Genomic DNA, 25,041 nt, shown 5'->3' on the forward strand with positions numbered 1-25,041 from the left:
CCCACACCCACACCCACACACGAGCTGTTAAAAACAAATCACACAAGATGAAGGTTGAAGGTTTTCTCTGCTTTAGGTTGGACAAACACTAGTTTCAAGCCACACAGTTCACAGTAAGTAATTACCAGAAGCAAGCCTACTTAGAGAAACATGCACAGCTTGACCATAGAGACATTTTCTATTTCCACGTGGCAACAAGCATTGTCCTTATTTCTAAACAGAGTCATTTGTTTTACTTACCAAGACAACTTGCCTCTCTGGCATAGCAATAAGAAATTCAAGCACTTCCTCAAGCATTTTTTTTTTTTTTCCTTTTGGCAACTGCTTTCAGCATTGCAAAAAGGGACTCATTACTGCCACCTACTGTTGATGACTGGACTTGCAGTCAAATAGAGTAATCTCACCATGGTTCCATCTTTATCTTTCACTGCAGTAAGTAGGCTCATTTCATCCTCACTGGTGGAGCGCAGGAGCGGTGTTAATAATTCATAGACCGTTGTTGGCTTCAATTCAACCTGCTTATCGTGGTGGTTGTGGCAATGCGGCCATGATTCTGGTGCGCCTCATCCGCTTTGCTTTACCTCTGGTCTTTCTGTTTCTTTGTTTCTTGAGACAGGGTTTCTCTGTGTAGCTCTGGATGTCCTGGGACTCATTCTGTAGATCAGGCTGGCCTCGAACTCACGAAGACTGGCCTGCCTCTGCTGCAATTAAAGACACGTGCCACCACTGCCCGGCTTCCTCTGGCCTTTTGATCAGCTCACTGTCTAGTGACTGGGCGGTAGAAGTCAGGAGGCAAGATCAAAGTTTTGCAAGAGATTTTTTCTTTCTTCTCATAGAGGAAAGGTAATTTGTGAACGGTTCCTCGGACAAATGCCAGCCTTTCGATCACTGGCTTTCAGATGCAGTTTGAGACAAGGCTTTCCCACTAATATTTTCTAACTTTCTTCAAAACTTCATCTTCAGCTTTTAAAGTTCTGTGTGGGAAAAAAAAAAAAAACTGCCACCAAAGCCAAGGAAGGCCCTGTTTTCTCAAATAAGACCCTTGGTACTTCCACTGACTTGATTTCGGTTAGCAAACTCAAATTCGTATCAAATGACCACAACAAATGGGCAATCAAAGCTAAAGGATGACAGAAGCCTCCAAGCTTGTCCAGTCACTGTGTGAATGCCAAGACAGCAAAACCCCTTCCTTCTGCCCCTCCACACGTCTCTACCGGAATCAGCTTTTCTACTGGACACAATGAGGTCTACTTCCCTAAACCGAGAACTCTGGGATTTCCTTTTGACCCCTCTTATGTTCCCCATCTCAGAATCTGTTTAACGGAGAAGGTTTAATTCCAGGAGTCAAGTTGACAAGCAAGAACAGCTGCCACCGTTCCCAAATGATCTATTTCTGCTGCTCAGGGAAATATGTGGTTAAACATGTTTATAAAACTGAGAAAGAAGTAAAGCAAGCCCCTGCCCCCACCACTTCTTCCTTTAAAATCGTAACCGGAGACAGAGATGTCTTTGAGAGCTCAGCTCTTGGCTCCTGCATTAGTCAGGGTCCTCTAGGGGAACAGAAACAACAAAATGAGTCTGTATTTATATACAGGAGATTTGTTGGAGTGGCTTACAGGCTGTGGTCCAGCTAGTTTAGCAATGGCTATCTAAAACGGAAAGTCTAAGAATCCAGTGGTTGCTCAGCCCACGAGGCTGGATGTCTTAGCTGGTCTTCAGCACACATCAGGATCTCAAAGAAGTAGGCTCTAAGAACAGTGAAGGAATGAACTTGCCTGTAGTCAGACTTTTCCTGTTCTGCCAGCCAGCTCCCAAATAACCACTCTTCTTATTAATTATGAAAGCTCAGCCAATAGCTTAGGCTTGTATGTAACCAGTTCTTATAACTTAAATTAACTTATATCTTTTCATCTACATTCTTTTACGTACCTTGGTTACCTTTACTTGGTAAAGCCCATGCTGCTTGCGCTGCATCTCCTGGTGTCTCCTCTTGACTCCGCCCCTATTCTTCCCAGAGTCCTCTTTGCCCCCAAAACCTTGCCTAGCTATTGGCCATTTAGCTTTTTGATTAAATCAATCCAAGTGGCATTTCTTCACAGTATACAAAAAGATTATTACATAACGCTTGCCAGTGAGAGCGAGGGAAGGCAGGCAAAGAGCAAAATCTTCCTTCTTTCCTATCCTTTAACTAGGCTATCATAAGAAGGTGTGGCTCAGATTTAAGGATTTAAGGTGGGTCTTCTTACCTCAAAAGATCCAGTTAACTAAAAACCCCTCACAGCAGCTTGAGTTTTTAGTTCATTTGAAATGGAATCAATTTAAAACCAAGAATAGTTATCACAGCTCCTAAAGGCACAGGCTTCAAGATCCAAGATCTAAAGAAATGCCTAAGGATGTGCCCACTGGTGCAATAGGAGCCCAAAGGTTATGAGGTAACCAACCATTCTTAAGTCAGATCTAATTGACAGGAAGGAAGTCCTTCCTGGTACCGTAAACCTGGCCAAATAACTGTGAGTCAGGAGGTTATGGGCTCTAGGGAGGAACTTATACAGCTGTTGTCTTGCTAAATGAACACTTTGTCAAGCTGGCTTCTAAATACTAATGTTTATAAACATAGATTAGCACTGCCTTCCACCTTAGCCAGAGGAGCCTCTCTCTGCAGTGCTCAGGCTTAATGGAGACTCCTCACTCCTCAAAGTGCTGAGAATAGGTGACTATTGAGTGCTCGTCCTAAAAAGGGCATCTACAGCAACCTTCACCCAAGGCTCAGGGAACATCATGGAAGACAAAGCATTAGGCGAGAGCTGAGGGATGGGGAAGAGAGCTGTGGAATGCGGCCTTCAGGACATCCCGTGACCCTGCTCCCAAACTCACCCCAGGTATGTCTGCTCACATGAGATCACGAAACCAAGCCAACATCAGTCAACATTCCAACAGACAGCACTAAAGTATGGTGGGAGAGGAGAGGGAGGGAGGGAGGGAGGGCGCCTGAAAGAACGTGTTGGGGATGGAGAGTTCAAGTAGATATGACTAACATATATTGTACACATAATACAAAATTGTCAAAGTATAAAGATACTCTGTTTAAAAAGAAAACAGCCAAAAAGGAAAATAAGTGGAGCTCAAGGCAAAGCACGTTATCATCCTCATGTCCCTCTTCCCTCCAAGCTCACGCCCCATCCTCTTTGAGCTGCCTCCTCACCTAATGTCTCCCTACTATCCAGGGGATACCCACGCGTCAGCACAGCCAGCCCTCCTGGGGAAGCCTTCTCTTCTCAGAGAGTATGGCCTTTTAAATTTGTAAAAGTATTGAAAGCATTGCAATTTTTAAAATTATATCCGAAATTTTAAAAGTATGTCTGAAATATTATTAAAATTAGGGTGTGTGTGTGTGTGTGTGTGTGTGTGTGTGTGTGTGTTAATGCCAACTCTCCAAAGTCTGGTGCGTACGTATTCATCTCAGTTGGGTCACCCACGTTTGAGGAGCTCAGAGATCACACGTGGCTGAAGGCTCCCACACTGGACACTCCGGATTAGTTGACACCATCACTACTTGAAAACACACAAAGCCGAAGTCCACCCCTGTCCTTCAGGCAGCCCCTAGCTTTTCGCCACAGCGAGTTCTCTGTCCCACATCCAGGTGTGTGTTTCGGGGTCCAGGGCACTGTAAAGAAACCGTCAAGCAGGTCTAATCTGTGATTAGTTTTTTTTTCTAAGCCTTATCGAACTATAAATGCTCTAAAAATAAGAACGTAAAAAGTAAGCAAAAATATAATGTACACACTCAGTAACATAAATACTTTTGATGTATTTAGAATTGTGTAATCATTGCCACAATCAATTTACGAGATTTTCATCATCTTAAAATGAACCGCTGTATCTTTCTCTACCTGGACAAGCCGGCCCAATTTACTCGACAGAAAACACTTCATCTCTGCAGACTTACCTCTCCTGACTACTTTAGATGGTGGATTTATGTCCTCCAGGTACCTTTTTGACTGGCTTGCTTCTTAGTATCGTGTTTTCATGTCTCAACCATGCAGTCGTACATATTGATATCTCATTCTTTTTCTTTGCTCAACATTTTTAAACATTTATTTATTTGTTTTTAATTTTTTTTGTTTATTTCGCATACCAACCACAGTTTCCTCTCCTCCACCACCTCCTTTCTGCCACTACCACCCCCTGCTCACCCTCTCCTCTTCCATCTCCATTCAGAAAGGGGCAGGCCTCCTATGGGAGTCAACAAAGCACGACACATCAAGTTGAGGCAGGACCAGCATCCTCCCCCTGCATCAAGGTTGGGCAAGGTAACCCAGCATAGGGAATGGGTTCAAGCACCAGGGACAGATCCTGATCTCACTGCTAGGAGCCCCACAAACAGGCCAAGCTACACTACTGTTACACACATGCAGAGGGCTTAGGTCAGTCTCATGCAGGCTCCCTAACTATTGGTCCAGACTTGGTGAGCTCCCATGAACTCAGGCCTGCTGTATCTGTGGGTTCCTCTGCCATGATCTTGAATTTCCTGGTTCATACAATCCTTCCTCTCCCTCTTCAACAGGACTCCCAGACCTTGACCCAGTGTTTGGCTAGAAATTTTTGCATTTGCTTCTATCAGTAATTGGATGAATGCTCCCTGATGACCATTAGGATCGTCACCTAGCTGATTACAGGAGGAGGACAGTTCAGGCACCCTCTCCACTATTGCTAGGAGTCTTAGCTGGAGTCTTCCTTGTGGATTCCGGGGAGTTTCCCTGACACCAGGTTTCTCCCAGCCCCCATCAAGATATCTCTTTCACTATTCTTCCCGTCTGTCCCACCTCCAAACTGCCCAACCAATCCTTCATGTTACCACACCTCCACCACCCAGCCCTTAGTTTACCCAGGACACCTCTTCTATTTCCCATTCCTAGGAAAATCCATGCGCCTCTCTTTGGGTCCTCCTTGTTACCTAGCTTCTCTGGGGCTCTGGATTGTAGTTTTGTAATCCTTTACTTTACAAGTAATATCCACTTATGAGTGAGTACACACCATCTTTGTCTTTGTGGGTCTGGGATACCTCACTCAGGATGGATGATTTTTTTTCTAGTTCCATCCACTTGCCTGTGGATTTCATGAGGTCACTGTTTTTTTTTTTCCACTGAGTAATACTCCTTTGTATAGATATACCACATCTTCTTTAAAGGCTGGCTGTTGCGGGAGTTGATGGCACTGTGAAACAAAAGAGATGTAAAGTTTATAAGGTTGAAAAGCGTAAAGACTTAAGTTGTTTATCTAAGAAAATATTTTAAGATCTAAAAAGATATTTCTAGATTGGTAGTAAAAGTTAGAAAGTGGTTTAGTCATAGAACTTTGAATTCACCAAGACAGGATAGATAATTGAGTACTTTCCCCGAATTTGCCAAATACTAATGGAGCAGACACTGTGAATGTCATTCTTCATTGGATCCTACTGCATATAGTTTTACTGTGTTAGAGTTTAAAACCTTTCCTTTTGATTTAGACAAAAAGGGGGAAATGTTGTTGGATATTTGATTGCACTGTGAAACTCTGAGACTGTGTTAATAAAATTAACCTTGGCTCAGGGGGTGAAGCCAGCAATGAATTGACAAGAATTAGCCATAGAGGGTATGGAGGACCCAGGAAGATGGGTAGGGAGATGAGCAGAAAGGAGTAGGGAGGGACTTAGAGATTTGCAGGCCATTTTGGTTCAATGTGTTGGAGAGTTGCTTCTCTTAGTGGGTCTCTGGCCAATAATAAAGCAAATAAATAAATATTTGCTTCTTAGCTTCTCTGATCTAGCAGGTTTTCACCCCAACATCTAACTCCCAAGTCTTTATTGGTAAATAAAACAACTTATTGAAGGTACAGTTTCTCAGCATGAGAAAGTCATGGCAACAGGTGGGTGAGGCAGTTGGTCACACTACATCCACAGAGAGTAAGAAGACAGATATGAAAGCTGATTCTCAGCTTGTCTCCTCTTTATTTAATTAGGAATCTTAACCCTTGGAATGGGACCACCCACTTCTAGGATGCATCTCTCTCCTCAGTGATCTAAAATCACTCACAGACATGCCCAGAGGTTGTCTCCTAGGTGGTCCTATATCCTATCAAGTTGATAAGCAACACTAACTATACGGGTTAATGGGCTTAATTATGGCATTTGCATGTGTGTCATTATGCTTGTCCCAGCTTGAATATGTAATTCGAATATAATCTGAGTTGAGTAACTGGGTCATTGAACAGCTCCATTTTTAGCCCTTTGGTCAGGTTCCGTTCTGATTTCCATACTGACTGCACACGTTTGCATTCATACCAAATCTGTGTAAAGATTCCCCCATTCCACATCCATGCCGGCATTTGTTGTCATTTGGTTTCTCGATTATGGTCCTTTTCTGACTAGAGCAGGAAAGAATCTTAGCACAGTTGACGTTTGTATTTTCCTAATGCTGAAGGGTGTTGAACACTTTGCAAGCATTTACTGGCAATCTATATTTCTTCTGTTGAGAACTGTCTGCTTGATGCATTAGCTCATTTGGCCCAATGATTTGGGATCTTTAATGTCTAATTCTTGTGCCTCATTATAGATTGCAGCTATTAATTCCACATCAGATGTGTAGTTGGAGAATATTTTTTCCCATTCTGTAGGCTGTCTCTTCACTTTGGTTATTGCTTGCTTTTCTGGGCAGGAGGTTTTGATTTCATGCAACCCCATGCGTTGGCTCTTTGGATCGTTTCCTGTACTACTGGAGTCCTTTTCTATGCCTGTGTTTTGGAGTATTTTTCTCTGGCATTCTCAAGGTATTGGGCCTTACCTCTGGGTCTCTGCAGCATTTTGGAATTTCTTTTTGTACAAGGTGGGAGACATGGATCTAGTTTTATTCTTCTATATGTGAACATACAGCTTTTTCCTACACCAATTGTTGAAGAGGCTGTCTCTCTCCAGTGTCTGTTTTTGTGGGAGTTAGCTGTCTTGTTTCTTTGTTTGGTTTGGTGTGTGTGCGCGCGTGCACACATGTTCACGCATACATGCTTGCATGCATGTTTGCATGCATATGCATATGTGTGCACATGGGTGTGAAGGCCAGAAGCTGAAGTTGTATGTCTTGTGTAATTACTCTTTACTTTGTATTTTGAGGCAAAGCCTCTCACTTGAACCTGGAGCTCTTGGATTCATCTAGTCTAACTGGATCTGCTTGCCACAGGGATCCCTTGTCTCTGCCTCCCCAGCACTGGTATTATAGGGAGGTCACCATGCTTGGCTTGCATTTGTGTGAGTAAGGCATATCCATATTCAGGCTGTCACACTTGTGCAGCAGGGCTTTACCTACCTAGCAATCCCTCAGTTTCCCTATCCCGATCAAGGAAAACTCTAAAAACTCATATTAAAAAAAAATAAACTGAGAGGGAGTGGGAACTGGGATTGGTATGTAAAATTTCAATTAAATAATAATGAATAAACTGAAGAATCTCCCAAAATCTTAAGGAAGACCTAGTATTAATGCCCTGCAAACTGTTCCATAAAAGAGAAATATGAAGACTGCATTTCTTCCTCCTCTGTGTATATATTGTAGTGATGGTTCACTTGCATTTTAATAAATAAAGCCTGCCTGATGGTCAGAATGCAAAACAGCCACACTAGTCAGCCATACAGGCCAGGCAGTGGCGGCAAACACCTTTAATCCCAGAAGCCACACTAGTCAGCCGTAGAGGCTGGGAGGTGGTGGTGCACACCTTTAACCCCAGCACTAGAGAAGAAAATAAGGGCAGGATGAGACAGCAACTCGCTCTCTTTCAGTCTGAAGATTTCATGGAGGTACGAGTTCTCTCGTGGCTCGGCTGCTTTGCTTTTCTGGTCTTCACGTTGAACACAATATCTGTCTCTGTGTTTTCATTATTCATGCTACCACGGATCTTCTACAGTACAAAGCTAGTCCTGAGCCATCAGTGTTGGGAGCAGTGAGACCCCAGATCCTGAATTTCTTGTAAACAATTTGTAATCCCCTGATCTGAGTGCCTACAGCTGCTCTGAGCACGAGACCTTCAGTCGTGCTAGTGAGTCGATCTCTCTGAGCTTCTCTTGCCTGGATTGGCTCATAGTTCACCGACAGAATTATAAGGATTATGTGAAGTGATGTTTGAAAAAAGCTACATGGGACGTTGCTCAATATATTAGTTATTCTCACTATTTTACCATGTACCAATGATAAAAATGAAGGAGACAGGTGGCGGCGGCTGGAGGGATGACTCATTGTTAAGAGTGTTTCCTACTCACCCACAGGACCTAAGCTTGATTCCTAGCACCCACGTTGGGCCGTTCACAACTGTCTGCAGCTCCAGCCTGGGCACTTCTGGCCTCTGCAGGCTCCTGCACACTTATGCACAAACCCTTACACAAATACGCATAGATACAGATCTAGAGATAAAAGGAAGTTTTAATCATTTTTTTTTAGAAGAAAGTGACCCAGGAGAGTGGTTTCTGGTGGGTTTGGCTGGGGTGTGGCTATCTCTATATAATCTGCCCCTGAACACAATAAAGAGGGCATTCTTGGGGAATTCAAGGATGACCCGTGTCGCTGTCTCTCTGTCTGCGTGTGTCTGTGTATTTTAACCTCCAGCCCCTTGCCAGAAGCTAGCATACTGGGTAATAGCGCACAGAGCACAGACATGGGGGCGCGGTGCGAGGCATGTCAGCTTAAGCCTGTCTTGAAGTGCCCTTATTTATCCACTGATAAGTTTAAACGACAGTTTAATTGGCTATAGCAAGCTGGCTCGGCATGTATTTACTTTCAGAGTGTGAGATACACCTACTGCGTTATCCTGTATTTTATGGTGCTGACAAGAAATTTGGCATTATTCTGATACTTGCTTTTGTGAGTTTTCCCCCTCAGCTTTTAGTATAGCGTCTTTGCTTCCTATTGTTGACATTTGAACTATACCACATCTGGGAAAGGGCTTTTCTGCTCGTCTCCACTTGGAGCTCTAAGTGCTTCTTGTGTTTGAATACCCAGATTTTGAGAGGTTTTTTGCTGTAACTTCGTTGAACAGATTCTCTATGCATTTGGTGTCTGCCTCAGCCCTTTTTCTACCCCAGAGATTCCTAGGCTCGGCCTCTTCTCCATGTCTCAGCATCCTTAGATGCTGTGGCTATGCTCATTGCTTTTCCCCATATTGCTATGCAATGTTTTGTTAGCCACGGCCTCCACCCTTGACATTCTCTCTTCTGCGTCGTTTAGCTGATTAGGGACACCTTCCACTGGGTTTCCATCCCATGCATTGACTTTTTCATTCCTAGATTTTTTTTTTCAAATCTTAATTTCCTTGCTGAATTTTGCTTCCATGCTGTTAACTTATTAATCCACGCCGCTGATGTTTCTCGTCCATGTGGGTGACCTTTTCTTCTATGTTGCTGACTTTCCTCTCCAGGCTCTGGATAAAATTCTTTTGCTCATTTGCATTCTCTTTCAGGTCATTGATCATATTTCAGTGAATTTTTGAAACCTTTGTCTGGTATTTTACTTTCTTCAGTAGTTTCTAATTTTTTTTTTTAGTTCATTGAGAGTTTTGTACAATGTGTTTTGATCCAATTCATCCCCCAACTCTTCCCAGATCCACTCCCTTTCCCTAACCACCCAACTTTGTGTCCTTTAGAAAGGATTCTTCACGACCTGTCTTCAGATACTCTTGGATGTGCGGTCCTTCAACAGAACATGGCGGCTCACCAGGGCTGAACTATTTCAGCATCTATTGTATCCCATAGTTTGATCTTTTTTTCTGATATTTTGGAGGGTTGTGTGATTTGCTTCTCCATCCTTCTTGTGTCCCTGTGTTGTGATTTCTGTATCTGCTTGTTTGGATAACTTCTGGTTTTATCTGGGCATCTTATTATTGAGTAGCTTGTGCACAGAGGCACGATATCCAGTAATCTCTTCAAAGTAGGGGAAAGCCACAACCCTGCTGTAATAGCAACAGCATCAAGCATACAAGACCTGGAAGCACACTGTTGTAGCCCATTTACACGGCATGACCAATAATCAGACAACTGACACTGGCATCCCAGGGGCCTCTGCCCTTCACACTTAGGTTTGCAATGTGTAGGCTGGGTAGGTTCTGTCACCTTCAGTGTTGGGGAGCAATATTTCCTGTTTATTTTCACTTTATTATATCATTGAGCTTTTTCATATTTAGAGAACAATTTGTACCTCTTTAGTGAATTATTTGTTCATAGAATATAACTGTTTTCATATTGGGGCCATAGGTTAGCACCTTATGGTACATTCTCTTTTTTGTTACTGACATTGGCCCTTCCCACTCTGTTCAGACATCTCACTTCCTGTTCATCGTTCACTTCACGATTTTTTTTAAACAATGAATCTGTATATCTTATGTCCACAAATGACCTTTGTTATTGTTTCCATTCAACTGAGTGCTAATGGGTTTGTAGCATTTGTTCATATTTGGAATGCCAGTGTTCCCACCACAGCTGATATCTGGCCGCCTGCTGATCTGGCTGCAGAATTGATGAATATTTAGCAGTTGGCTATTACTAGTCTGTATAAGGTGAGTGTGGTGGTTTGAATAAAAGGGACACAATAGGTCCATAGGGAGTGGCCCTGTTAGGAGGTGTGGCCTTTTAGAGTAGGTGTGGCCTTGTTGGAGGAAATAAATCTCTGTGAGTGGACTTTGAGGTTTCAGATGCCTAAGTTGGACCCAATGTCACTGTCTCTTCCTGCTGCCTGCTAATCCAGATACAGAACTCTCAGCTACCTCTCCAGCACCACGTCTGCCTGTGTCCAGCCATGTCCTGCCATGATGATAATGGATTAAACCTCGCTCCAAGTAAATGTTTTCTTTTATAAGAGTTGCTGTAGTCATGGAGTCTCTTCAGAGCAGTAGAAGCTCTAAGATGCCCACTCCAGCAAGCCATTGACGTTTTGTTTATTTGATTTTGAGACAGGATCTCACTGTGTAGACCAAACTCAGAGATCTGTCTTCTTCTGCTTCCCGAGGAAAGGGTTAAAGGCATATGCCCTACTACTTTGATAATTTAAAAGTTCTTTCCTACAACAAGATCAAATATCCATACATATGTTTTTCTGACATGAAAGTTCTTAGTAATTTCAATGTTTTATTATCCAAATAAAACATTTACTAAGAAAATCAAAACATACAAACAAAAAGAAAAAAATTAAGTCAACAATAATCCTCCCTCCGTTTTTGTAACATCAAATTTTTTCTTCTCTAAACCTGTCAACATGCTTCAGCTCCTCACGCCTGCTGTTGTTCAGAAACTTTTACCAATCTGCCTGTACACACACAGGAGGGTGAAGCCCAGCCGCAGGTCGACAAGCAGCTATGGGACTCTGTGAGGACTGACGCATACCATTGCCCTCTGTCTGGCTAACACGAAGCCATGTAGACTCCTGCTCGTAATGAATCCATCTGGGAGAGGGAACTCTCTGTGAAGGAGAGAGTATTTCCCTAAAGTGGACTGTGTCGCCGGATGCGACTGAGCTGCCTCTGACTAATATAATGAGTGCCGCCCGCTCCCACCCCGCAGCCTCAGCCCACAGCGCAATGGCATCAGAACTTCCATCTACTCTCTGTCAAAGACACGAAGGAGACAGAAGCTGTGTCTGCCAGCCTTGTGCCGCTGTGAGTGAAGATCCCATGTAAACAAAGGAGGAAGTGACCATGGCTTCAGTCCAGGTTCACCTGAGTCCCTGGCTTTAGGACCTGAGGTCATGCAGAGTATCATAGCAGTGGGGACATGTGGTGGAGGGGTTATTCACCCTATGGTGATGACGGAGCACAGAGAGAAAGAGAGAGTGGAGAGAGGGCATGAGAGCACACTCCTAAGCTACTTGTGGCAGCTCGGTCTCTGTAAATGCCAGCACTTGGAGGCCGAGGCAGGAAGGTCACACTAGGCTCAGGGACAATCTGAACTACGTGTGGTGAGACCCTGATTTAACAACCTCAAGAAAACACTGGGCAGTGATGGCGCACGCCTTTAATCCCAGCACTTGGGAGGCAGGTGCCGGTGGATCTCTGTGAGTTCAAGGCCAGGCCAGCCTGATTTATGAGGTAAGTTCCAGAACAGCCAAAACTGTGACACAGAAAAACCCGTCTCAAAAACAACAACAACAAAAACAAAAACAAAAAAAAAATCAAGAAAAGAAAGAAAAATGAGCCTTGAAGAAAATACAACCTTCAAAGGACATTTTATCTCCAAATCATTCGTGTTAGGTTTTTACTTGTTTATTTGTTTGTTTGTTTTTGTTTTGTCCACTTGGCACAAGCTGGGGTCACATTTGGGAAAAAAGAGCATCAAATAAGAAAATGTCTCAATCAGATTGTAGGCAGGCTTGTGGGACATTTTCTTGATTACTATTGATGTGGAAGGGTCCTGCCCATAGCGGGTGATGCCACCTCTGGGCAGATGGTCCTCGGTGCAATAAGAAAGCACACAGAACAAGATGTGGAGAGAAAGGTTGGAAGCAGCACTCTTCCACAGTCTCTGCCTCGATTCCTGCCTCCAGACTCCTGCTTTAAGTTCCTGCCTTGATGCCCCTTCATGATAGACTGCCACCATAAGCCCAGAGAAACCTTTCCTTCCATAAGTTGCATTTGGCTATGCTGTTCACCACAGTCACAGACCCCGAACTAGGACACCATAAGAGAAGTAGCTCCAGTTAGGAACGTAAAACCACAGTGCTCATCCGAGTCCAACTTGGCAGTTCATTAAGTTGGAAATCCAAACTTCAAGTTCCCACATCCTCTTCACTGACTAATATTAACTTCGTACTAAAAGAAGCTCTAAGGTTGGCCCAAAAGAGTCCATGCTTGCTCTTCTCCGCAGGCCATTCCAAGTAAGTCCGCTGTGTCATAAGAGCCCGCAGCTTGTGGTACCTACTGGGAATGTTATCCTGTGGGATGGGCTCCAGCAAGATCAGGATTAGGTTATCAGAGCCTTCGTGGAAGAGATTGTGATGGGCAAAGTAGAGCTCATAATGGCACCACTCACTCTGAATGAAGTGGGGAGACAACACAAAGATGGACTTGTAGCTCTTCTCGATGGAATGGATGATATTCTCAATGATGCTCTTGCCAGGGATAAAGTTTCTCTCATGGAGGCAAACCCGTATGCCATCTTTCTCTAGGTTTGGTAGTAATTCATTCTTCACCCAGGTGGAATCACGTTCACTGTATGAGACAAAAGCATGGAATTGGAGCTTCTTCTGGAGTTCCTCTTCGGGGATGTTCCTGGCCCTGTGCCGGGTCTGTGTCCACTGACACACCATCCTCAGGTACCAGGGCAGGTCAAAGTAGAGCCAGAGGAAAGCCATGATGGCAACCAACACCAGCAAAGTGGCCCCGACGGTGACCATCAGCAGAACAGTATCACAGGACAATGGAGACATGCGGAAGTCCTGCAGTGGGGTCCCCTTAGTGCCTTCTGGGGAGTCACACCTGTAAGAATCGGGCCAGCCCTCTACCACTTCTCCTGATACGTGGCCTATGTTTTTTATAAACTCTCTCAGCTCACATGTACATCGGAATGGGTTGTTCCCTGCTGCTAAGGACCTGATCTTCTGACAGCTCTGGAAGAAATCCACTGAGGGGTGGGAAACTGAATTATGCTCAATGACCAGCACAGAAAGGCTGCCGAAGGCCCCGCATCCGGGAAGGTCCATTAAAGAATTGGATGCAACATTGAGTTCCTGCAAAGCTTGCAGGTAGGTGATCTCTTTAGGGATGCTCATTATTCTGTTGTTGTGAAGGTCAAGGACCTTGACCTTGGGGGGCAAGCATCCGAAGACAGAGCCATTAAGTACATTTGAAGAAAGGTTTAACACCAATATGCTCTCAGCCCACCTGCATGCTTCCTCATATGCATGAGAGTCCAAGGAATTCAAACTAACATCCAAAGTTTCCAGAGAGACCATGTTCTTAGTCATGAGACTGACCTTGAAAAGGTTCCTCAAGCTGTTCTTTTGTAAGATAAGTGTCTCCAATCTCATTAAGGTGGAACAGTTGTGGAATACACTGTCTGTGAAAACATTCTGGGTAAAGTTCAGAAACGTAAATGCGCTTGGGGACTGAGGGCAGATCATATGGATGAAAGGTGTGTGTGAGAGGGTCAGCATCGTGATGTTCATATCAGCAAACACAGAGTACAGTGCTTCCTTGGCAAAGATAAACACCTGGTTCGTCACATGCTCTATTGTCAATGCCTTCAGTGTTGTCTTTGAGTAAATAAAATTTTCACGATTGATGCTTTCAGTTATCGTTAAGTTGTAAATATTGAGATACTCCACCGGTCGGGGCCGAAGAAATTGGAGAAGTTCAACAAAGCACTTCCAGGTTGTTTCCACGTGGTGGAGAGTCAAATTGAATAAGGTTGGCCCTCTGGTGAGTTCTGATAAAAATGTAATTAACCTTTGACAGTTTCCATCATTCAATTTAATATTACTCAGTTGTAAACATCCCAAAGCATTCGCAGATATGTTCACTTGCACAGAGAACAAGCTACTTGGATGAAAGACTAAATGAAGAGCGTTGGTGTTCAGAACCTCAAGACTTTCGTTCTCACCATCTTTGACCTGATAACCCACTAAGTCCAGAAGAAGGTAGTTCAGGTGCAAGTGAGCAATTGGGAGCAGATCCAATTGTCGGAACTTCGTAGCGCTTAATCCCAAGAAACTCAGGTGCATCAAGTTGCCAAATTCCTTATACACGGGCAGCAGGTAGAAGTCGTTGAATGACAGGTCTAAATGCTTCAGGCTCACTGCAGGGCAGCCAGAAATGTTTCGCAACTGATTGTGAGAGACATCCAGATATTCTAAATCCGGGCTGAACTTGAACACACCAAAATCAAGTGTCTGGATTCTGTTATGAGAGAGCCTCAGAACCCTCAGCTCCAGCAGAAAGCGGACATCAGACACCTGCAGCTCGGGGATAGAGTTTTGAGACAGATTTAAGGATTTTGTTCCTGGCGGCAGGTCTTTGGGGACACGAGTTAGGTTCCTGTTTGAATAGTCTACTGCAGACTCAAGTTCATCAGAGAACTGGATCGTGATTCCAACTATGAAGGCCAGGATGCAAACAAAATGAAAACTTCCCGCAGTGGGTTCTCTATCTCGGGTCATGATGAAATGGTTAGCCCAAAGGGACTGTACCATTTGTTTCATAACATTTTTACTTGAGTTCAAGTCCTAGAAATAAGAGAGACTTTAAGGTGAATGAAGATTAGAGAATGGCTTTTAAGCTTCCACTTCTCAGAAACTCGGATATTTCCTCTCTAGCAGTCATCACTAGCCCGTTTTTATGTGAAATTTTCTCAGTCTGTAGCTACAGGAGACAATATGAACTTTTAATCAAAGTACCATGATTAAGTGTTTTTGCTAGTCTGGGGGGGCTAAAGGATTCAGGGGAGGGGCATCACCTTTGTTCCTTACTCAGAACTTTCTCAGGACTGGAGCAACCTCCTTGGCAGTGATTGTCAAAAAACAAAAATTGAGGACAAATATACTAGCTGCAGTCACATGAGCCAGAGGTAACAAAGAATAGACACACCAAAAGGCCAGAGAAGTAAGAGAAAGGGAGAATGGATATGTAGACACCAGGAAAGTGGGGCGAGGAGAGACAGGAAGAGGGGACAGAGGCAAGGAAGGGAAGGCAAAGAGGTGTAGAGGCATCAACACAGATACACATGCAAGAATCCATATCACTCGGGCTCTGAATTGCATAGAAAACTATCTGAGCCACAGAGGGCCAGAAGCCAGCCAGAGACTGTACTGGGCTTTGAAGTCAAAGAATTCTCCACCAACAACTTAATTCTCACAGTGGCATCCTGCCTTCCTACCCTCACCTATCCCGTTACAATCGCATTGACAACTCAAAGTCGGCAGACACATTTCAGGGAAACAGGAGCATTCGGGTCCTGGCAGAGGTTCATTTCATTGGTTCTTTTGATGCCAGAGATTTATTTTTAGTCCCTAGATCTCAGCTCTTTGACACGTTTTTCACAAAAAGGAGCATGCATTTCTCCGACAACTATTAGCCTAGAAGCTATAGAGTGAAGGGAATGAGATTCAGCAGGTGACAATCAGAAGCTTGGAAGTTCCGACAGTTCACACAAAATGGGAGAAGAGAGAGAACTATGTCAAAACACACCGGAGGAACCAGCCACAGTAATGCAGGGTAATCTGCCCTAGGGAAGCCCAGGCAAGGGGATTAAGAGTTTCAGGCCAGTCTTGGCTATATAGGGAGAGCATGTTTCAGGAAGAAAAGATAAAGCCCATGGAAGAATCTAGAAGGTGTGTGAGGCTAAAGTATGTCAGCAATAACTATTTTTTTCCAGAGCCCAGAAGGCCTCATGTGTATCTCATCAGATCACAGACATTGATGTTCATATCAATGACATTGAGTGACAAGAAAAGTCTACCTGAGTGAGACACGGAGGCAGACACCCAAGCCCCCAGACCTCGTGTTTCAGGGAGGACAGATGACTGAGACTCCCTGGCTGGCTCCACCCTCTTTTGGGTTCTATTCTATACGTAAAATTATTTGTGAGCTTGGGGCACAAAAGCAGACGTTTCTTAAGTAGAGCCTTGTATCGCAGAATAACTGGGAGAGGCTTCATCTAGCAGCTGACGGGAGCAGTTAGAGAGACATCAGGCAGAGCTCAAGGAACCCTGCGGAGGAGGGGGAGGGAGAAGGATTGTAAGAGCCAGAGGTGTCAAAGACACCAGGAGAACATGGTCCACAGAATCAACCAAGCAAGGTTCATAGGGGCTCACAGAGACTGAAGCGACAATAAGGGAGCCTGCATGGCTCTGAGCTGGATCCTCTGCATATATATTATGGCTGTGTAGTTTGGTGCTCTTGTGAGTGGAGGCTGCCTCTGACTCTTTTGTCTACTTTTGGGACCCCTTTACTTCTACTGGATTGCCTGGTCCAGCCTTGATACGAGGATATGTGCCCAGTCTTACTGTAACGTATTACGCCATTCGGTTGATATCTCAGAGAGGTCTGCTCTTTTCTAACGGGAAATGGAGGAGGAGTGGTTCTGGGGGAGAGGGATTGGGAGGAGTAGAGGGAGGGGAAACTGAGGTTAGGATGTAATACATGCTGTGCTAAGGTAGGTAGATAGGGAAGAGGGGTGGATCAGGCAGGAATTGCGGGGGGGTGGTGCTGCATACAATCAAAATACATGGTACGACATTCTCAAAGAACTAATAAATTAGAAAAAATTAAAATCCACTTGAAATATACCCAAAATAAAATGTTATATGTAAATAAGCATGCTTGTATTAATGATAGTATTAATACATACATAAAGAGGGCCGGCATTTTCAACACGACGGTAGAGAATTGATATTCATAGATGAAGTCTCATCCTACAAATTCTTCTGACAGCTTGTGTGTCTTGTTCAGGGGATCTGTCATTCAGCCGCCATGTGACCACGAGGACACATGTGAGTCCTGGAAGTTGCTCAAAACCTCAAGCAGTTCTTAGGGTACGCATTCTGAGAAGCAGCGCTGAACTTCAGTGTATACGTGGTTGAGGGGGTGGGACAACCAGAAGATCTCCCTGGAGAATTCAAGAGTTTCTGTCTTTCTAAAGGAAGTGGGAATGGACAGGCGTAAGAGTTATACATCAAACAAAAAGTGAAAGAAAAAAAGGAACAGTCAACACAAGCCCTATTTCAAAAACCACAAAGGTGGCGGGTGGAGGGAGTCGCTGTGAAAATTAAAGCTAGGAGAAGGGGAAGGGTAGTTAGTAGCGGTAAGCAAGGGCAAGCATGAGAAGAATTTTGTCATCAAGTCAACACAAACACAAGAGAGACTTGGCTTTGTCAAACTCTGGGTGGAGGAAGGGTGCTGGACTCAAGGTCACAGAGTTTAGGAATCCGGTCTCAGGCACTTCCACCACTTAAATCACGTTTGTTCAGTGGGCACGGGGCACGGTAGAAACTAGCGCTGGGGATACGAAATCACATGGGAGCGATTGAATTAGCCTTTCCTCCACAATGCTCACGATCGGTGAGAGGTACCGACCAATTAAAGATCATAGTACTAGGTGACTGGGGAATGAAACACTGTACACCAGTACAGACGGTGTGCTGTCGCGTCTACAAACAACTACAAACTCCGTGAATGGAGAAAACAGCCCAAACCAGGGGGGAATAAAACCACACGAGTCTGCTCACTTCCTTGGCTACGACTGAAATGCCAGCTGTTTTCTGTCTAGCATTAAGTCACACGTTTGTCTTAGGTGGTTCAAACGATAGCCACACTTCAAAACACCAAACACAAAATCGGTTTGCAAAACCTTCAAAGAAAGGTTACCTATTTCCTATACTGCCGTTACCATTTTCTTTCTCATTTAAAGCGTCAACACAATAATTTGAAAAATCCAATTTGAAAAATCCAGAAAAGCCTTCTTACTCACCAAGACTTCCTTCTCGGAAAAGAAAGTAACCATCTGAAGTGCTCTGAAAAAAATATGAGCTTGACCAAGCCCAGTCCTTACCGCGGGAACAGCGGTACGTGAGTGGTTTGGCGCCATCTCTTGACCCTCGGTGGAATTACCCCACGTATAAAATCGTTCCAGTCTAAAACAGCTTATAAATCCTTGGAGCAAATTATGAACGTTTTGTAATTACTAGAAATATTTATCTAAGGCACGTTTTCAGGCTAAATTTTAAATTGCTGCCAGGACAGAAAGTTATGAGACTCGATTCTCTGCTACAATAATCCTTCACATTTCCCCCCCCCCCCCCAGAAATGCCTGTCATTCAAGCACGGTTGGAGCATCTTGGGAATGACAGAGATACTTTAAAAATAAAACAAGCTTAAGCTCATCACTTGCCTTTTAGGAAAGTCAATTTTCAAGAGAAGTTTTGTGACTGATACACATTTAGCCTGGCTTCGCAGTCTAACAAACATTGGATACTATTGAGTGTTCTAATTTTTTTGTTTTGTTTTGTCTTTGTTTTTTGAGGCAGGGTTTCTCTGTAGCTTTGGGGCCTGTCCTGGAACTAGCTCTTGTAGACCAGGCTGGTCTCGAACCGACAGAGATCCTCCTGCCTCTGCCTCCCGAGTGCTGGGATTAAGGGCGTGAGCCACCACCGCCCAGCTGCAAGTTCTAATTTTTCATCCTGGAAGAGCAAACAATGCTGGAATCCTTCTAGATCAGACTAGAAATTAGTTTTCTAAAGACTGTTTAGAATTTGAGAATGCTTCCAGTCCAGGCTGGAAGGCAAAGAGAATGAAAGCCAGCCCCTTCAGCCGGGTGTTCCCGTACTGAGCCTTCTCACTTGATTAGCTTGTGCAAAGAACTGAATACAGGAGCTAAATAAGCGTCCCCTAATTGATCTACTGCCAAAGCAAGTGAATACTGTACGTAGGACAATGCTGAGCATAGGAAGAAATTACTTCTACTTTCAGGAGAAAGGGAAGAGAAAGATCTTACTGTTCATCCTTACTCACCAAACATAAGAGGAAGTCTGCTCGGAACCCGGGAGGCTCAGCAAGGAGGGAGGGAGGCAAGGCTGGCAGCTTGTGAGCAGCTGATGGTAGGGGGGGTCACCAGGAGAGGGGACACAGGCGTAGGGGAGAGGAGCCAGAGACAGGGAGGGATTGCAGGCAACACTGGGCCTGCTTCTTAAGAGAACACATGATACATATGTATACACACAAACGTGTGGGCACACACACACACGCAGGCGCACACGTACACATCACTGAAAACTGGTCACATGACTCATGTCTCAACTGTATTGCATAATAATGTTGACATTTGGGGAGCCAGACACTTTTCTTGCTGGGGTTGCTGCAATCCTCAGAAGCGCCTTCAAGGGGAAGACCAAACCAGCCAAATTCGTGTAACAAGGAAGAGCCCACATGACAGCGCAATGAGCAGAGGCGAGAACAGTGAGCTGAGTTCCTCGCGTGGCTACTTGCGAGCTGTGAGGCTTTGGCTAAGTTGTGTGACCTCGCTGAGGCTGTCTTTGCCTGCAGAATGGTCAGAATTGTGACTTTCAGGGATGATGATGAACATCAGGTGGCTGGACCAGGGACCACCCAAAAGAGAAGGCAGGAGAGTAAGGGGATTTGAATCCTGTGAAAGCCGTGTTTTTAAGTGGGGAAGTAGGGAGATCAGAGGACACTGAGGACAAATGAAGCAAAGCAAGCTGCAGCACCACGGCCTGGAATGCATGGACAGGGCTTGTCTTCCCGCCAGCTTTCCTCGGAGCTCTTCACAAGGACCCATCAAGTTCCCGCCAACCCTCAGAAAGGTGCTGGGGGAGAGGCGCTTTCATCACCCCCACCCAATGCCCGTTCCGGAGTAGCTAGGAAACGGATGGCCAGGGGTGGGTGGCCCCAAGACTGTGGGCCAAGGCCCAAGACTCACATGAAGAGGCACAGGCAGACACCCATTGGACTCGGACATAGAGCCGATGAATGCCTGCAGCCAGGGGCTGGAGGGAGCACCACCCTGAGTTCATTTCCAATTCTCTGACTTCTGGAACCTTAAGCAGAATACATTGCTATTGTTTTAAGTCACATGACTGAGGATAACTTATTATGTCAGCCACAGGAGATTAATACCAGGATTGCACACATATCCTGGAACAGGCATAATTCTTTCTCAGAGGTTACTTCAGAACTCTTGTCTTCCAGCAACAGAGCTAAGAACCATTACCCTTGTATGACCCTCTCATCTTTAAAAAAAATGCCATACACATATGTCATTTTTTTGAGATAGTACCTCACAGGTGGGTCTCAAATTTGCAATCCTCCTGCCTCAGTTCCCCAGTGTTGACATTGTAAGCATGTGCAGACTTTATGTTATTTTATTTTTAAAAATGCCACAGTGGGATAAATAAGATAACATGGCCCGAGGCCAGCTAATATCCTGTCCTGTCCCAGTTCAGACAGAAGCAAAACATGAAGTACTGATATTAAAGCTAACATTTGCTATTGATTTTGTGGGGGAGATAAGCCACGGCTGTGTTTAAAAAAATGTATTTGTAGTACATACAACCATATGATAGTATCCAAAATATATAAAGTTTCCAACAAATCGGTATAAATGTGACTGAGAAACCCAAAGGGGAGGGCAAGGTAAGCCAAGGATATAAACAGACGGATAGCAGAGGAAGTCGAAACGGGTCTGACATGGGGATGTACACAACCAAGAATCCTCGCTACCCTTGGGAAAACACGGATTTAGATACCCCTGGTTGTATATCACTGCCCACTCCTGAGACAGACACAAATCCAGACCCTTGGTGATGCCAAGCCTGAGTGAGAATGATAGGAAATGGGAGCTTGCCAACATGTCCAGGGGCCTGATTTGTTTATAAACGGTCAGAGGAGCCAGGCTTTGATGCCACGTTTGAAGCTCTTCTGATTCTATCGATGCCGTAGGAGGATCTAGGAGCTGAGACCTGTACACTACCTGGTGTCTTGTTTCCTAACAGAGCACTCCCAGGGGCCTGGAGGTGTTTGTCCTTGACTTTCTTGCTCATTGCCTCTGTCTTTCACTCTGACACCTGAAGCCAATCCTTGAAATCAGTTTTCCTTGATGTTTCAGATTTGGTGTTTTGTTCACTAAGTTGAGCCCCACCAGCCCCTGGCTAATTCCAGGGTGTTCGGCAGTTACGCAGAAAACCCCTGATTATATCCCAGATACTTTTAATACCAGTGGCTGCGCTCAAGCTCCAGCCACCATCTGACTTTTTCGGCGCTCTGATTTCCATTTCCACCTCAAGTCCTTCCCTCTGATGCCAGCAATTCCCCAGCCTTGCTGTGTCCGTCTGCATTCCCACTGGGCTACCTTATGCCCTCTTCTCAGTCCACGTTAAGTCGCTCTTTTCTCTGGACCATGGAGCCCAAGCTACTTGAGGGAGTTGGGAGTAAACATCTGTGCCACCCAGAGCTGGTCTCATGTAAAATGCATACTGTGTCCCAACCTGAAGGGGTGCGATTGTATCAGCTTCCGCACCCTGGCCCAACTCTCTCCTCTACTTTCTCACGCTCCACGCTCGCCCTCCTCTAACACTCCGACCTTCCTCCCCTTCATTCTTCATTCTTGGCTGATGAGGCTTCATACCACACAAGGAAAACAGACCTGTCCATAGGGCAGGGCCCTGCCCTCTGCGAAGCTCTGCCATCCTGGCTGCTCCCTCAGCAGAGGACTCTCTCTTGCCTTGTCTCCTCAGGAAGTCGCTCTCGCCGGTGTCCTCTCTCTGCCTTAGTGCCAGCATTGTTCTGCACTCAGCGTGGCGCTTTCTCTAGAAAGCAAAACCCTTTCTTTAAATGCACAGCCTCCTCATCCTTGTTTCTCCTCACACCGGAACACAGCTGGTATTTTTCTCGTCACTCTCACAGTTATTCTCTCTCTATTCCCTTAAACAGACACCGTTCGGGTTTCCTTCCCTGCTGCTCAAGAGAGAGAACGCTTTTCAAGGTCATAAACGGACTATCATAATGTCCAACACAGTGGTCGGGTTTCCTTTTCCATCTCATTTGGATTATCAAGCAGCATTTTACATGGCCTAAACATCTGGGCGTTCTGGACACCCAGCTTCCCTCCCCTTTTCTTGAATTATATCCCTGTGAACTCACTGGCATTGCTCCGGACTCTGTGGTCCTTTCTGTCGTGGCATCAATGCCAGTGACTCCCCAGTAACCATCTCCAACCCAGATTTCCCTGAACTGCAGACCCTTCCAATTGCCTGCTAAACACTAACCAGGCTATTCATGTGGAGAACCAAACAGTTACATCCTCACTACCTTAATCTCCCAAACTACCCTTAATATCCTTTCTTATCTCTCTTTGATCTTTCTACTCGCCCACACCCAGAATCTCAGTCCAAGATCCTGGGAGTAATTGGTGACTTCTTTCTCTTGTTGAAGCTATCAAAATTTACATCCAATCCAAGAACAAATTTTTCTGTGCTTTCTTCAAAATAGATTAATAAACAAAGTCCTTCCCATGCTCCGAATCACATTCTCCTGATGATGAGATTGCTAAAGTCAAGGCCCTCATCACCATCATTGGATCACAGGGATAAGTGAAGTAGTTCCTTATTGGCCTCTGCATTTGCCACTCCCCATTCAGTCCCATCCACCCCAACCCCGCCAGACTCAGACCCCATAATCACAGCAGCCTTCTATTAAAAAACTGCAAGGCTTCCCTTCTGCTTAGAAGTATAGACGGACCCCAATCCTTCTCACCCACCACACTCTTCGCCTCACAGGTTCTACGAAACCTTTATTCCTTCTGGTATGCTATCAAGGGAGGGCCTCCAGAGTAGAGCCAGCACTACTTGCTACATAATACATGCTTTTGAAAAGTTGTGTTGCAAGGGTGGAGGGATGACTCAGGGGTGAAAGTGCTTGCCGCCCAGACAGACGTGTGAGGCCTGGCGTTCAGATCCCCAGAACCCCAGTAAACACAGGGTGGGCCTGGAAGCCCACTGTAATTCTAGCCTTGACAGGCAGAGCTGGGATGCTCAGAGCAAGCTGGCTGTTGACTAGCCAGCTCAGTGAGCGCTGGGTTTGAACAATAGGTTCTGCCTCCTTGAATAAGATGAAGAGTAATTGAGGATGATTCCCAGCCTCAACCTTGGACTTCCATATGTGTGTGCACACACGTACCCACACACAAAGAGACGCACACACACATACATACACACACACACACACACACGCGCGCGCGCAAAAAGAAAAAAAGAAAGAAAAACATTGTCTAGGGCTAGAAAGATGGCTCAGCAGTTAAGAGCACTGCTCTGCTCACAACCATCTGTAGTAAGATCTGGCACCCTCTTCTGGCCTGCAGGCATATGTGCAGACAGAACACTGTATACACAGAATAAATTTAAAAATCTTAAAAAAAAAATAGCAAGCCAGATGTGATGGTGCACACCTTTAAAAAAAGAAAAAGGAAAAGCATTGACTAAATTGTTCAGCCATGCTGCATCACAGCAGAGGGCAGCTGGGACATGCCCAGGAAAGGCCATCTGACTATTGCAGAGTTCTCTGTATAGGAGTGAACTAGGAAACATACTAAATATCCACTGAGTAGGAAACCAATACATTGTGACACAGAATGGGTGTCTAAAGGACAACAAAATGACTGTCCTAGAGCTACATGGATGAACATGATTATTCTCAGGCAAAACTTACTGTTAGAACTGGAAATGCTCTAAGGTAGTAGCATGGTTGTCAGGCATGCAGGATGCCCTGGCTGTGATACCCAGCACTATCTAAACTGGGTACAGAGGAGAATTCCTGTCATCTAGCACTGAGGAGGTCGGGTCAGAGGAATCAGGAGCCTTATTTATTTATTTATTTATTTATTTATTTATTTATTTATTTTTGCGGGGAGTGGGAACACAGTTTCGAGGCAGGGTTTGTGTAACAGCCCTAGCCGTCCTGGAAATCGCTGTGTAGACCAGGCTGGCCTCGAACTCATGGAGTTCCACCTGTCTCTGCCTCCTGAGTGCTGGGATTAAAGGTGAGCACCACCATGCTCAGCTGAGAATCATCACTTTAAAGACATCTTTGTCTACATAACAACTTTGAGGCTAGCCTGAGATACTTGAGACCCAATCTCAAATAAACAAATAATTTCATGTTGAATTAACAAGTACCTATAGTTATCTGTAAAATTCTAACTGGTTTACATATAATTTAAATAACATAGCATTTAAATAAATTTTTATGCATTTATCGGCAGTAAACACTCAAAAATATGGGTGAAGAGATTCACAACTACCTCAGGACAACAGTGACCTTCAAAGAATGTGGAGAAAGAAGGAAAGCTCTTTCAAACAGATCCCAAACACTTTTTCTTTCAAAATAAAAGTTATAAAATAAATAAGTCAAAAAACTTAAGACTTGGTTCATCTGAGCTTCGTCAAGGCATTTTCTCCCTTTTTTTGCCCACAAATAAGTATTTATCCTATTATCTTTGACTTCTCTATATGTTTCAAACAGCCCAAGATGTTTTAAATCAAT

At 44.6% G+C, this 25,041-nt stretch overlaps 1 protein-coding gene across 14 annotated transcripts in view; it reads right to left on the minus strand.

Annotated features, from left to right (window-relative positions):
- The window catches only part of LOC126506486 (toll-like receptor 1), a 27,552-nt gene extending 7,890 nt beyond the window's left edge, over positions 1–19,662 (minus strand). For 5 of the 14 annotated variants that reach the window (XM_050150125.1, XM_050150136.1, XM_050150135.1 and 2 more), the window contains exons 1-3: positions 19,501–19,662; positions 5,035–5,214; positions 241–3,664 (exon numbers count right to left, since the gene is read on the minus strand). In XM_050150125.1, the coding sequence (XP_050006082.1) occupies positions 241–297 (57 nt within the window). In that variant the 5' untranslated portion in view covers positions 298–3,664; positions 5,035–5,214; positions 19,501–19,662. Of the gene's footprint in view, positions 1–125; positions 200–240; positions 3,665–5,034; positions 5,215–11,993; positions 15,219–17,341; positions 17,627–18,460; positions 19,481–19,500 lie in introns of those variants that run through there. The other 9 variants (XM_050150127.1, XM_050150126.1, XM_050150128.1 and 6 more) reach the window with 9 other exon arrangements.
- Positions 19,663–25,041: the final 5,379 nt, after the last annotated feature.

Source organism: Alexandromys fortis, unplaced genomic scaffold, assembly GCF_014885135.2.
Source record: "Alexandromys fortis isolate MF-2015 unplaced genomic scaffold, M_Fortis_MF-2015_v1.1 scaffold_0, whole genome shotgun sequence".
Classification (NCBI taxonomy): Eukaryota; Metazoa; Chordata; class Mammalia; order Rodentia; family Cricetidae; genus Alexandromys; species Alexandromys fortis.